The sequence below is a fragment of the Channa argus genome, chromosome 13 (genome assembly GCF_033026475.1).
Source record: "Channa argus isolate prfri chromosome 13, Channa argus male v1.0, whole genome shotgun sequence".
Taxonomy (NCBI): Eukaryota; Metazoa; Chordata; class Actinopteri; order Anabantiformes; family Channidae; genus Channa; species Channa argus.
The window spans coordinates 18,814,991-18,829,195 of NC_090209.1; the positions used below are offsets into that span (position 1 = coordinate 18,814,991).

The window sequence follows — 14,205 nt, forward strand, 5'->3', positions numbered from 1 at the left end:
CAGTTGTCACCCTTGTAGCTTCACTTTTTACTGAAAGATCTTACACTTTTCTTAGGTTTGTGTGCAGATTGACCTTTGTCTGAGCTGTTCTACTTTATGAAACATGGCAGAGCAAAAGCCATTTCTCATTCAATGCAGCACTATTTATTAACCCTGTGTGGCTTTAGTAAAGCAAATACACCCACTGTGACTATAGGAAGTTGCTTTTCATTGTTTGCTTTGGAGGATCAGGGCCCTGCTTTGTGTCCTGAGGCAATACAGCTCTCCTTTGGAGGTCACTGGAGAGTGAGCAGCATACATTAAAATGCCTCCGAATAAAAAGTGGCAACCTATAGTGAAGCCAATTTCTCGTTTCCCCAAACATCCACCCACTGCGCCTCTTGTAATCCATCGTTGGAGGCCTCTTCCTACTATCCATCTTTCTATTTTCTATACTCTTGTATCCCACCGCTTCCTCCTCCTCCTCTTCCTAAAACACCACACGATTCTCATATAAGTTGCTAAAGATCTCTCCAGACACCTCTCTGATGTTACAGGAGGATAACTACAACTTTACCTGTACATTTGAACAGTGTAGATGGAGCTAATTTTATTTAAAAAAACAATCGTACTGGCTCTTTGACTTAATTTCTCTTTCTGTGTCCTCCACGCTCACAGTTGCCTTTGGGTCATTCATTACATGCTGTACTTTCCAATTGTGAGTTCAGTGGTAGCTCAACACACAATCAGACACAGAGACTTTTGTAACCATAAAGTTGCGGTAAATGTATGATACTTATGAGTATAATGTATGATACTTATGAGTATCATACATTTATCCCTTTTTTTCCTGGATGTGGACTCCTCCACACTGCCTTACACAACTGTCTTTCATTGCTGGTTACAGAGCAGCTCCACACGCTTGCAGCTTTTTGATATTGCTTCACAACTTCCAGTATCATCCCACACAGGACCAACCGCCTCACCTCACCATCCCACACAAAGAGAGTCTGCGGGCACATCTCTGAGCAATGTAGTGTTTCTTTCTGCTCTTATAATCGCTTATAATATTGTGCTTTTATATTTAGTTTAAACCATTACACTGTTTAGGATTCTCATCGAGTCATTAGAATCTGCTCTGGGATATTAGTTTTTCACTGATCTGCAGCTCTGCAACAGAAAGATTTACAGCCAATAGCAACACGGATCTCTGCTACTTTATTATCTAGATTTATTGCTTAATAATTAATATCGCTAACAACCCATCATTCTTGAAAAAAAAATGGATAGATGTGGAACGGTGGAACATGTCCACCTCATTTGTAAACACCTGTTGTGGACAACAGCTCTGCAGACACCAAAAATAAATTAACGCATTTCTATACGATTACACTGAACGGCACATTTTGCATTCAGCCTATTTTCTTCATTAATAAGTCTCGCTCTCTCTCACACACACACACACAGAATGACTAATATTTCAAGGTGAACCCAGTGAGGGATGAAATCCAAATCCTCTGATAAGAGAAAGCCCTCGTTATGTGACTATCGTGAGTCATCAGATGTTAACTGGCTGCCGCTTATCAACCATTTCTCAGATTAACAATCTGCTTGGGAGGTTATTAAGGTTCAAGCCATTTACCATTTCACATGTTGCTTGTGTCACAGTTCAGCAGTTTACAAAACCACTAATCCATAACTGCATTTATTTTACATGTGCATTGATTGAACAAAAGGGCTCTTCCCCTCCACCCAGAAACCAAAATGAATAGAAGCTGGGTGTTAAAGAAAGTAATTTATTACACAAACCAAAGCTAGTTTACAAATACAGTTTCCAGTCCTGTGCGTCTGTATAGTCTAGTATGAACAAACCCACATTTTATATTTACAGACTTTGCATACAGCTTAGTTTTCCTGTTTCTTTGTTTACATCACTGCTTCAGCATCTAAAAATACAATAAAAACTAGAAATAAAAGTTTTATACAGAATTGAGAACAGAGAATTGTTTTTTTTCAGCCAAGTTTGTGCTCAAAACAAACAAACAGAAAAAGAGCCAGCACATGTGGTCCTAGCGATGCTCTAGACAGGCAGCCGAGAGGCCAGCCTTTCTCCTGACTGCCCAACAACAGCGTTTGGCAAGGATGATTGACAGGTTGGTACATCCAATTGTAAATCATCATAAAAATTTAGGTAAAGCACAAAAAGAATAAACTAAAATGACAGCACATAAGCAGTCCCCTAGTTTTCCACCTCTTATTTTTAAATACTGAGACAACATATTTAGGACTTTTCTTCAAAAGCTGGAAACAAAGTATAAAAACAAACCAACACAAAAGTTTCTGGAACAGGCTCCTCCTCCCTGCAGGCCAGGAAGAACAACAGGAGGATTCAACACTGAAGACCGCCTGAATCTGGCAGTCAAGCACAGAAAAGTCAGGAAAGGCTGTGAAATCCCAAATATGACCATCCTTAACAGTTCTGGAATTAAATGTCCAAAAACAAACAAACAAACAAACAAAAGACCCCAAAAGGATGTAGGAGTTTTCTGCAAGTTAACCCAAAAACTGAGCTGGCTGCCAATCTGACAATTCTGGCATTTCCATGCAAAGCACTCTGCATATAAAAGATCACAAAGTGTGTCTTTTAAAGTTTTTTAAAAAACAAAAAAAGGTGGGAGGTACCACCAGTTAAACCAGTAAAAGACACACACTTACCACCAATTCCCTGGCACCAGTTTTTCCCCTCAATTTTGAACTAGTTTTGGGTGTTTGACCTTTTTACAAGCTTACACAAAAAAGAAATAGCCATTTATCCCAAATGAAGGGATCAGTGGTGTGCGTGTAAACACTCTCCTCTCCTTGTTCTTTGTCCTGGTCTAAAACCAGAGGAAGATGAGCACCAGCAGTCAGCTAATGTGGAACAGGAAGGGATGGGAACTGAGCCACAGCAAGAGTTTGTTCAGATTGTACTATGCAGGGCAGGAAGCTACCTTAGACATCCAGTGGGACCACAAAAGAATGTATTAAATGTTAAATAACCTTCACATTGATGATCACCTCCTTGAGTAGAAAAAAAAAGTAGTAAAGACAGTTTATGTCCAGCCCTGACAATCAGACGTCCCACTGCTGCTCTCCAGAAGTTTAGTTAACTTTACTCTGCTCTCTGCAACACTGCTATGGTAATATGTCTGATTTATAAAGCAGCAACTGGAACATAGGTAGTTATTAGAGCCAATTTAGATGCAGGTCAGATGACGCTGCAGCGACGAAGGACAGTTTCTTTCAATTTAAAACTACACACTAGCTGCAGTTTGTCAGCAAACAATAGAGTCTACATTATTATGTGATGCCAACACATCATAACTGAGAGCAGGGCTCCGTGTTTGTCACGGAGTCTGTAAGCAAAGGATTAGCCACAGTGAGAGACTAAATGGCACCGAGCTGCACATGTGAGCATGCAGCTCCTCGCCTCATTGGCAATGTAACACACAAGACCACAGCACCTGACAGCATGTGATACAGTTTACTGGTGATTCGTCTGCTGCTGGGCTGGTGGAAAAAAAAAACCTCAAGGTCACGCCCACAAACTGCACACCATTCCTCCCATCCCTTCAACTGTCCATCTCCGCACAGCCCTATTCCTAATTCCACATGAAAACTTGGGGATAAATAATCCACTGGTGGCAGTTGACAGTGGTCCGATTGACTCCCATCCATCTGAAAAGTCATCCTGGCAGAAATCTTTTTTGTTGTCCACACTAAACACAGTAACTGGATCGTTCCATAATTCACCAGCACTTTTCCCAGTCAGTTGTATATTTAGAAAGGACCAGGATCTCATAACCTGTCAGTGTAAGTGGCCTGTAGACAAAATTTGCCAGCATGTGGCCGGTAGCTGGTGTAAATGATAAACCCACAGGTGAAGAGCCTGGTGACATCTTTAGTCATTTACTGTGCTCACTCCTCCTCTACCCATCTATCCACCCACCCCTCCCTTTCCATCAAAGCTTCCCAAATCCAAGTCCCAGAGTATATTCAGTCCAACGAACAGCCATTTTACGACGGTAGTTATTTACCAACCCCCCTCCCCCTCCCCTCCTCCCATCTAGTAATCCCTCAGTCCCTCCCGAGCCCTAGTTCCAGGTACAATAGCCCCTGGTGAAAACAGTCCAAATATGTCAGCTATTTTACAACAGTACACATTTATTAGTCTTCTTTCCACGACGTGCCTGCAGTGCTGCCCTGGTGGCCATTTCAAACACCTCCCGCACACCATCCTTGGTCTTAGCAGAGCACTCCATGTAACCAAATGCTGCAATCCGTCCGGCCATGTCCCGGCCCTCCTCTGACTTCACTGGCTCCTGTTGGAAGGACAGAAAACTGAAAATTTAGTTTGGAAACACAATCACTTCACTTTTAAAACCAATTAAGCTACCAACTGCTTCAAATACCAGTGAACGCAGTGATCATTTCTTATTTTACCATCTAATATGCACTACGCAGTTGTCAGTGAAAGATTTTGTAAAGCAGGGGCATGAACACCTGCAATTGGGTTTTTTCCCCCAAGGCATTTCAAGCATTGCTCACAGGAAATCATTATCATCATTATACCCAAAATGATGACAGACTTCTTGGATCAAAGTTTCAAAAAAGATTAAGACTATTCAAAATGTAAACTAAGTAGCACTTTGATAAGAGCAAAAGAATTCGAGTACCTGCTTCATCTTGGCCAGCTCTCGGCGTGTGTGCTCGTCATTACGCAGGTCTTTCTTGTTTCCTACCAGAATGATGGGAACGTTGGGACAGAAGTGTTTGACTTCTGGGGTCCATTTCTCTGGAATGTTTTCTGGTAAGCAACAAAATATTCGACTTGTTAGCTACATACATGCATTTGATTTAGTTTAAATCTAATAACATTTACAGCTTAATGAAGGAAATGGTGACAGAACTATTAAACCTGTAAGAATGTATTTTAGTGCAATGTATACTGTACCAACTGTACTGTAATAGAGCGGTTTACCTTTTGTATGTTTCTCTACATCCTAACCCTCAAAAAACAGTAAATGCTTTACTGCTAAACAAGTTCGCAAAAAAAAAAAAAAAAAAAAAAAAGGAAATCCTGGCAAAATTTTTGTGCTATAACCAAAAAACGCAAACTGACAATGGATCTGTTACATAAAAGCAATTTGATGGTGCAGCAATTATACTTATCTACATTTGTTACCTCTAGGGATGGCAACAATTTAATTAGTAATTGAAAATATGAGTCACTGCAAAGATAAATTCTGCTTCTAAGAGAAAGGAATAAAAACAAAAAGGACTGACTTCATTAGCAAAACTAAAAATTTGAACAGAAATTAAAGAATGGTCATGTTAAACAACTATAAATGAGCAGTTCAACGAGCCCTTGTTTCACTGCGATTTAATTCTAATTTAAATGAACTTCCTCTCATGTGTCTGTCATTTGTGCTCACCCAAGCTGTCGGGGCTGTCTATGGAGAAACACATGAGTATGACATCAGTGTCTGGATAGGAAAGAGGTCTCAGCCTGTCATAGTCCTCCTGACCAGCTGTGTCCCACAGAGCCAGCTCCACCTGTCACACAAACACAATGAAGGCAGGCAGAAAGGCCGGGGAGTGTGGAAAAAAAAAAGGGGGGGGGGAGGACAAAAAACACAAGAAGGAGGGAAAAACAAAGGATCATGTCAATCCTGATCAACATAACTTTCACACAGGACATAAATAAGAAAATAAACAAGGGCTTCAGCAGATCCCACGAATATCAACTAAAAAAAAAAAAAAAAAAAAAAAAAAGCACAGATTTACCCTTTTATTCTACAACCAAAGTGAAAAACAAAGATGACTTAACTGTTTAAGAAAGGTTTGTGTTGCTTAACGTTTTTACAACTTTAAAATCCATTTTGTGAGTTAAAAATAGTCTTTTTAAAATTACAACCCAATTATAATCTTAATTTGAAATACGCTTATAAAAAAGTTCTGTACTTCTGAAAGATGAAACTCTATACGTAGATTGGCTGTTTTAGCAGGTTCCTTGTATGTGTGATTTGGGCAACAAGAATGTTAACCTTGTTAAGACCTTATTTTGAAGACATTCAATAGTAATATTAATTTGACATTCTAAGAATATTTAATATAAATCAACACAAAAAACTGCCACTGTACTTAAAACTAACTTATTTTGTTTCCTCATTAAGATTCTTACAAAATTACAGCCCAGAAAAATTTTATAGGGTTGAGCAAATATAAGCATAATATCTTTGTTTATTCCTAATAAATAAATATATGTCCCATTTGTAAATTTACGTGTGGGCTCAGTGGCAGTACAAAATTTGACTGACTTATGATTACACCTCTGGTAAGACTGTACAGGTTAAATATATGGAAGATAAAACAAGACACGAAAAACAGATCAAGACATTTGGAAAAATTTGATACTTGACAAGAAGAAGCAAAAGTTGTCCTTAGCTGCACCATGGGTTAGAAATCAAGAAGGCAATAAATACTCAATGTCCCAGAATCCCATTAGCCAAGAATGAGGTCAGGAGATGTGGGCTTGTGACTGATGAGATGGGCTTGATGCCGCATTCTCTCTCTCTCACACACACACACCGCATCATGAACCAGGACGTCTTATGGAGTTTAATACCTGATTTACTGTGGATTTTTAGAAGTACTTAACAACCCCAACTATATAATGTGTGGATATAAAATGGTTTATTTGAACAAGGCATGGACACCATAATTAATGTGTCCTTCAGTATTGACTATTATAAAATTTAAACAATACAATAACAATAACCAGACCAATGGAAAGTGATTTGGCAATGCTACCGACTACATTTTAAATAGAACAAAGACTCAACTGCCTATATGAGGATCTAGAATTTAAGCTGGACAAAAACAACCTGCAGAAAAACACCAGACTTATTAGATGGCTGATGCAATGTGAAAGAAGATGTGAAAATGGAACAGCACCATTTTATCAACACTTGCTCACTCTGCCCTGAAGGTAGAATTAAAGTGTTGAGTGTGATTAAACACCCAGGGAACAAAATTAGCTCCAATACCAGCACAAAAACCACTGCTGAGGAAGGGACAATGCTGACTCAATCATGTCAGAAAAACTGCAAACATTGTAGTTTTTTTTTTTAAATTTAAAATCTTCAGTTGACTTATCTGATGGCATTGTTCACATTACCAAGGCAGTACAACAGCTTTGAAGGTCACTCTGGTTTGGATTAATCCATTTACCATGATGCACAACTCATGACATCAAATGGGAAAGACTGGCAGTACTTAAGTTGTCTCACCTGCTTGCCATCCACTTCTATGTCAGCAACGTAGTTCTCAAACACAGTGGGGACATAGACCTCAGGGAACTGGTCCTTGCTGAAGACAATTAGAAGACAGGTCTTCCCACATGCTCCATCACCAACTATCACAAGCTTCTTACGGATGGCTGCCATCCCTGGAGAAGACATGGAGGAGGTAGTGAAGGTTAAGGTCAAAAAGCCATAGGAAAACAAAATGACACAAAAAGAAGAATTGTAGCAGCAGGTATAAGTATGCCAAGCCATCCATATCTGTGGTTGATTGGGGATACGAACAATTCGTCTAACAGTTCACTTCCAGAAAACAAAAGTAATGTGTGTAAGGGGAATGTGTGTTGCTTTAAAAGTGATTTGAGCATTGATGCATAGTACAGGTGCACCATTCACCACAACCTGACATATTAAACCACATGGGTCGAGAAAAAAAAGTGTTTAAAACCGAAAGTTCAGAGCTTCTCAGGGTTGTGACAATTAATGGGGGAAAAAAATTCAAAGATATAATGTAATGTCTCCATACTTATGAGTAAAGCTTTTCCATGAAATATGGAAGGCTATTTTTTTAAGTAGCCTAACAAGTAGCTTTTGTGCAAATATTTTTAACTTAACTAGCCTTGTCTGTTTTATGTCTGTTAGTGTACAGTATGCCAACATCAGGGCAGAGTGCAACAAAAATGTTTGCCCATGTCCCTGCAATGTAGCTTCCTGCCCCTTCCTGTAATCTACATCAACACGATTAACATTGGAAACATGAAGCCATCATTTTCAGGGAAGAAAATATAAGAGCTACTGAGAAGTACAAAAAGCAATTCTTGACAGTAAAGACCTAACGTGTGTGTCAGTGTGGGTGAGAGAGAATGAGCCAGCTAAACTGGGTTTAGTGAATTTGGGGGAAATGAGTGACATGTAGTCTTGTTTGACTGGCTGAGGGCAGAACTGCATACTGGGAAATGAGATTCACCAGTGACTCAAACACATGAACTAGGTGTACATGTTTGACCCAAAACCTTTATTATCCAATATTCAAAAGGTGTATAACCTATTAAAAAAAAACATTTGACCAACAATGTAATGTGATCACAACAGGAAAAGAGCAGCTTCCCTTCATACATGACAGGAACTGTATCTTGTTGTAAGGCACATCAAACACTATCCATCTGTCATGATGGCACTGCTGCAGAGACATGTCTTTCACACTCACACAGTGAATGTGCTGTGTAGTTACCAACTGCAGAAGGACAAACGGGCCTCACATTCATAGGGTAATAAATCATATCCATGAATGGTTATTTATTCTAAATAAATCGGCTGATTTTCAGTTTTATCTGCAGCAGTTCATGAACAGTAATGTTAAGAGTTTGAACTCCTCAGGTCACCTTGTGCCTTTGTTCCGACAACTGGGGTGTCAGGGTTGCTTTGAAGAAGCTAGTTTGAATGATAAAATATTTGATAATATACTGCTGTGTTGCAAACATGTTGGACAGGCTTTGCATATGAAAAAGTCTCTAACCAAACTGGCCATTTCCCCTTCAGTTTTTTTGCCCATGCAGCAGTTTGTATGTGATTGGCATTTTCAGCTACTCTAAACTTTGTGCTGTCTGCTGCATTTTCAGGCCTTTTTCTAAACCACAGAAAATTTAGACATTATTCCCCCAGTATTTTTCCTAAACAAGACACCTGCTGCAGCTAATTCGATACATCAGTTACATTCCAATTAAAGTTTGACCGACGTAAAAATAAATTGTCTAGGTATTTATCCCTAATAAAACAATTTGAATCTTTTTATTGCAAAGAGTCATCCCATTAGTTGCTGTGCTATGAAGTGCTGCAACCCTCCTGAATGGTAGATGAATACCTTAAGTAGGACAGCAGTGTCAAAAAGATTAGACCATTCCCTACATGACTTGGGAAAAAAATAGAGAAAAATGGGGCCAGCTTTAGCCTAAAGGGTGTATGGTCAATGTTGGCCATGTTTGCTTCATCGGTAAAGTACAATGCTTGACTGGTGGGTAAAATGGAAATAATAAAGTACTCTTATTTTAATTTTATTTTGCAGAGATACCAACAGGCAAGAGGGTCTTAACTGCAAACAAGAGCCTTGAGGCTGGTAATAACAGGATTTAAAAATAAATAATTTTAAAAATTACATACAGGAAAACAAGTATCGGGGCATAGTCAAGACAAAACAACATATGCACGCAGAAAGGCAACAGCAGGAAGAGAGTCATTAGAAATGAAGAATGTTGTGTCTGAACTTTTGTTTAAAAAAACAAATGGAACACACAAGCGAAACCATATACAGCACTGCAAATGTAATGTGGCCAAAATAAAGGTCAGCAGATGGAAAATTGTTAAATAACTAACTGAGATTGGGTAAACTAGTGCCCAACACAATACACCTACTTGACTTGTGTGTTCTGAAAGTGTTTATTAATGTATAAGAAATTCACTGAATATTACAGTACAGTTACAAGTATAATGCCCACACGTACCTTCTACAAGATATTCAGCAGTATAAGAGGGTGTGTCCCCATGTAGTGTTTTAGTTTGGGGAAAGAAAAGGCAACTATAAGTTGAGTAAGAAATGTTCAAAATGTATGGGAAACCTTAGTAACATGTAGTTTTGTGAGAAAACAAACAAAGCAGGAAACACGCACTTGTGTGACAGGCTTTCAGACAAGTGGTGACAAAAGAAAATCATCCACTGTCTCCAGGCAGTCTCAATGCTAAAAACACCTGCAAGATTCTGGCTTGTGAAAAGTTGCACCTATATTTTACAAATATAATTGATATCTATTAGATGTAAATCGAAATCCAGGTATTTTCCATTGAAGGCTTTCTCAAACTGAAACATGAGCTCCACAAAACATTGAGAAAATTGTCACTAACCATGCATAGTATCATCTTGGGCATTTGCTAATATAGCAGTCATACGTGCCAGACACCTGGACAAACACCAAGCTCAGGTTTCATTGCACATACTACATTGTACATACTACAATTGAAGAAGTTTTAAAAAAACATTTGAAGTTGGAAATGTATGAAACCCAAACTACAGCCTGTGGACAACCACATTTCACTGCAGGTCTAAATGGTCTAGTTTTTTTAATGTCCAAAAAAAGACCGGCTGGTTAAGTAACCATAGCTGATGGCCATAGTAACCTACTGAGTGCATGTGAGACGCACGCCCCTGATCAATTATAATCCTGCTAAAAAATAAAGACCAGGCTGCATGTGAAAATCTCCACCCCCACCTGCATGTTAATCAACAAGAGACAATGAGATGAAATTAAAAGAGACGGGCAAATAAGGGATAAAGAAAAAGATAGGGCATAACTCTGACAGGATCTAAATAGCAGTAAGGTACAGTAAGAGCAATTGAACACTGCTGTGATAAACACAACCAATTAGAAGCAGGGACAGGCCTTTTTGTGATCAACTAAATTAACTCACTTTAAACAAAAATGCTCTATTCAAGCTTCTGACTGTTCTTATTAAAAACTGATGCTCCTATTTTAACAAAGCACCTCCTCCACTCCTCTAGCTAGTTAACTGAATAAACCACCTTAAACAAAGCTTTGCATGTACTGCCTCTCAACTGAGCTATTCTTTGTGAGGGTGTAATATTCAGCATGATAAATCATAAAAGCTGTCATCCTGTCAAACTCAAACAATATTTGACAGCAGGGCTGACAGTCAAACCTACTCATGTGTCCACACAAGAAGTTTCCAGCAAGCAAAACAATTGTTTTGAATGGTCTTCCCTGACCAAATGTTAAATAAAGCACTTCTCAGTCTGCATTGTTCCCTAGTATGACATAGCATTAAAATGTTTTTTTTTTAAAAAACGATTACTGTGTGCTTGATGATTCACCACCCTGTCCTTTAGAAAACACCACATAAGCAACAGTTGCATTTATGTCAGGAAATACCCAACACAAAGGGAAGAAATTTACCTTCAGCTGACTGACTATTGGGTGGCTTTTATTTCAATTCCTAACAGAAACCTGACAGGTGTGTCTCCCTACTACATATTGTTCATCTTTACAGGCAGAGGAATTTTGAATGAATTCATTTTTTCTCAAACAAATGGAAAATAATTATTTTTGTCCGACCTTGGTTGTCTCACATACAACTACAAGAGTACATGTTGTAGATTTTAAATTAAAGTCAACCAAGGCGATGATTTAAAAAAAAAAAAATTTAAAGCACAAAATCTACTGAAACTAAAGACAACTTTAACCTGTATTGTCAAAAAATGTCAGTATAATGACTAATTCCATCTTTACATTGATACTTAACTGTACTCATGAGACAACTGGGTTTGTAATCCACAGGAAAAACATTTTTATTTAAATGACAGGAACAATGTAATTAACATGCTCAGAGGATAACCGCTTCCAACCAGTCAATAACTGGAACTAAGCCAATGATATTTAGGAGATTCTTAGCCCTATTAATTAACTATATAATAAAATTGCACTTTGATTTTTAATTTCTATAGCAGAGGACATGTTATTACAGGACAGTGTAATATTTTAGTAAAGGGCTTCAAGATTGACATTGTGTAAAACCTGCTTGACACCCTCTCCTGCCTTTGGTGCTGTACAATGAGGTATGCTAATTAAAAAAATAAAAAATAAGAGTAAAAAAGGCTATTCTATAAACACACGCTCTCATACATTCACTCTGAGATAATACCTGTTTCAGAAAGTTGCAAATTATCATTAGTTTTATTTAACAGGGACTTACAGAGATAAACATTAGGCCATACAGGAAGGCAATGCAACAGATGTAATGCATGCAGGAAATCTAGCTAAAGCTAATCTGCGGTCCTGATCCATGGTTAGATTTAAATTAGGGTAAAAGACATTCAAACAAATAACTCCAAGTTCACGTGTCTATGTATGTAAATACTGAACATGTAAATAAAATACAAGTGTGGAAGTCATATCTTCACACTGACCGTTTTATTTTAAAGGTTAAAAGTGAATATAGTAAATATACAAGACATGCTTCTCTCAGCATGACAATCAGGTAAATTATTACTATTCCCCCCCAATAATATATCACAAACTTCTTTATTCGATAGCTGTAATTGCACACTCACTATTAGCTTTGGTCACAGATAGAAGATAGGATGACAGTCCATTTCGTCAGTTTTACCCAACTCTAGATGATTAAATACACACACACACATATAGCTGATTTGAAACCTAGCCGATGATTTATGTGGTCTACAAGCAACGCTGGTCATCACACACAAGAAGCTGTGTGTCTTTACTGTAAGGGAACTCCCAGTGTTCAGTCAAACAGTGCTCTTAAAAAGCAGCTAGCCACTGGGTGGGTCACCAGAAAGATGGCGTCATCGCAGAGGCAACAGATGGCTAGTGTGTCCGCAGTGAAGACTGGATTGGTGGCCCCGATCCAAACTAAGTGGTAGACATTACATGATCCATGCTGCTGCTGAGAAGTCACCTCAAAGCCTTTTCAAAAGGGGCGAAACTAGCAAGTAGAGATAGCGCTCTATTGTGACTGACATGTTCCAAAACTTACAAAACCATGTCAAATTTTATTTTAACGCTAAAAGAAAAGTACACAAGTGGTTTGCTGAATCCTTGTAGTGTTACCGGAAAACGACCACGTTATTTCAACCGCTGGCAGCCGTTCATGAAATGACTCTGAGCCGTTAAGAAAAAGCTGCTCGGCCATCCGAGACAAGTCCGGGAAACAGCCTCATTGTTTCGTTACGACTTATTCTCCTATCTAGGCCAGTTTTTACGGTTAAGTTTATAACAAAATTATAGTAAGTTGTCACACTAATAGCTCTCCTTAGAGTTTTGCTACAACATTTCGCTCGAGGTGTTTTTTTTTTACGTTTTAAACACAGCACTTTTCTCACCAACACAGTGCCGTGTGAGTGCGGAAGCGGCAGTGAAATTGTGGTCGGTAAGGGGAAAAGCTGACTTGGCTACCGTTAGCTCAGCCCCGCTAGCTCTGAGCCTCGCTAGCACGGCCTTTAACGCGCCGGACAACTTTAAAAATACGCCTGTCCACTTTCAAACTAAAGAATAGGACAAAGCTGTAACTTCATAATCATTGGGTAATCAAGAAAGTTGTTTACCTCCGATTTATGTGTCTAGCAGTCGGATTTTGTCAATGTTTCCAGGAGCACAGTTGTTTCGCCGACCAGTCGAGGCTCGTTCGCTGCTTCCTCCTGACACAATGAATTACTTCACGGGGGCGCGCAGCCCGGGCTTGTAGTTCGTAACCGGGAGGGGGGGAGGGGTAACGGACACGAGCCTGAGAGCCACACCTGCGCGGGCACGACGTCAACGAGCTCTGTAAGCGGGGTCATTAAGAGCAGCGTGGGTACAAGGTTGTGTTTAAGTCTAACAGCAAAGGATTCCGTTTTTAAACCCACTATCACTAAGCTTTCTAATTACGGGCTGTTTACCTTTTCTTAATCTGTGTGGCAATAAAATTGACTCTTGTTTCAAGTACCAGTAGTATGTGTTAAACACCTAATTAGATAATTTAGGCTTCTGGCTAAAGAAATGATAGCATATCATGTGCTACTGATCCAGGGTAAAATAAATGCTGGGGCTATGACCCCACCAAGATAAAAGAGCCAGAGACCTGAGCAAATTCTACAATTCCCTCAATTGGGGTTAATTGAGCCAGTTACTGCGTTGCCAACTTTGACGCCGCAACTACTTTTACAGGTGTTTAAATCCTAGTGCTCCGTACGCACTGCTCCACCTGGCGGTTAGGTTAGGTAAACAACTAGAGTCGGAGGAAGATGTCAATTCAACTTCAGTTAAACTTTATTTCTATAGGACAAGTCACAACATAGTCATCTCAAGGCACTTTACAA

At 39.1% G+C, this 14,205-nt stretch overlaps 1 protein-coding gene across 2 annotated transcripts; it reads right to left on the bottom strand.

The window, feature by feature from the left end:
• Window positions 1-1,759: 1,759 nt before the first annotated feature.
• On the bottom strand, window positions 1,760-13,604 carry rhoab (ras homolog gene family, member Ab). Of its 2 annotated transcripts, XM_067527246.1 has the most exons (5): window positions 13,453-13,604; window positions 7,311-7,468; window positions 5,454-5,574; window positions 4,695-4,825; window positions 1,760-4,340 (listed from the first exon to the last, which is right to left on the bottom strand). In XM_067527246.1, the coding sequence occupies exons 2-5, from the start codon at window positions 7,464-7,466 to the stop codon at window positions 4,167-4,169; spliced, it is 582 nt and encodes a 193-aa protein (XP_067383347.1). In that variant the 5' UTR covers window positions 7,467-7,468; window positions 13,453-13,604; the 3' UTR covers window positions 1,760-4,166. The 2 variants fall into 2 exon arrangements, with proteins under 2 accessions (XP_067383347.1, XP_067383346.1); XM_067527245.1 differs by lacking the exon at window positions 13,453-13,604 and having other exon boundaries at window positions 7,311-7,482.
• Between the last annotated feature and the right edge of the window lie 601 nt (window positions 13,605-14,205).

Excerpts from the sequence above, each read along its gene's own strand:
- rhoab (XM_067527245.1), bottom strand. The coding sequence starts at position 7,481 with ATGTCTTCTCCAGGGATGGCAGCCATCCGTAAGAAGCTTGTGATAGTT. Across the intron at positions 5,575-7,310 it reads TAGAAGTGGATGGCAAGCAG|GTGGAGCTGGCTCTGTGGGA; the intron begins GTGAGACAACTT and ends TTTGTGTGACAG. Across the intron at positions 4,826-5,453 it reads AGACAGCCCCGACAGCTTGG|AAAACATTCCAGAGAAATGG; the intron begins GTGAGCACAAAT and ends GTTGCTTACCAG.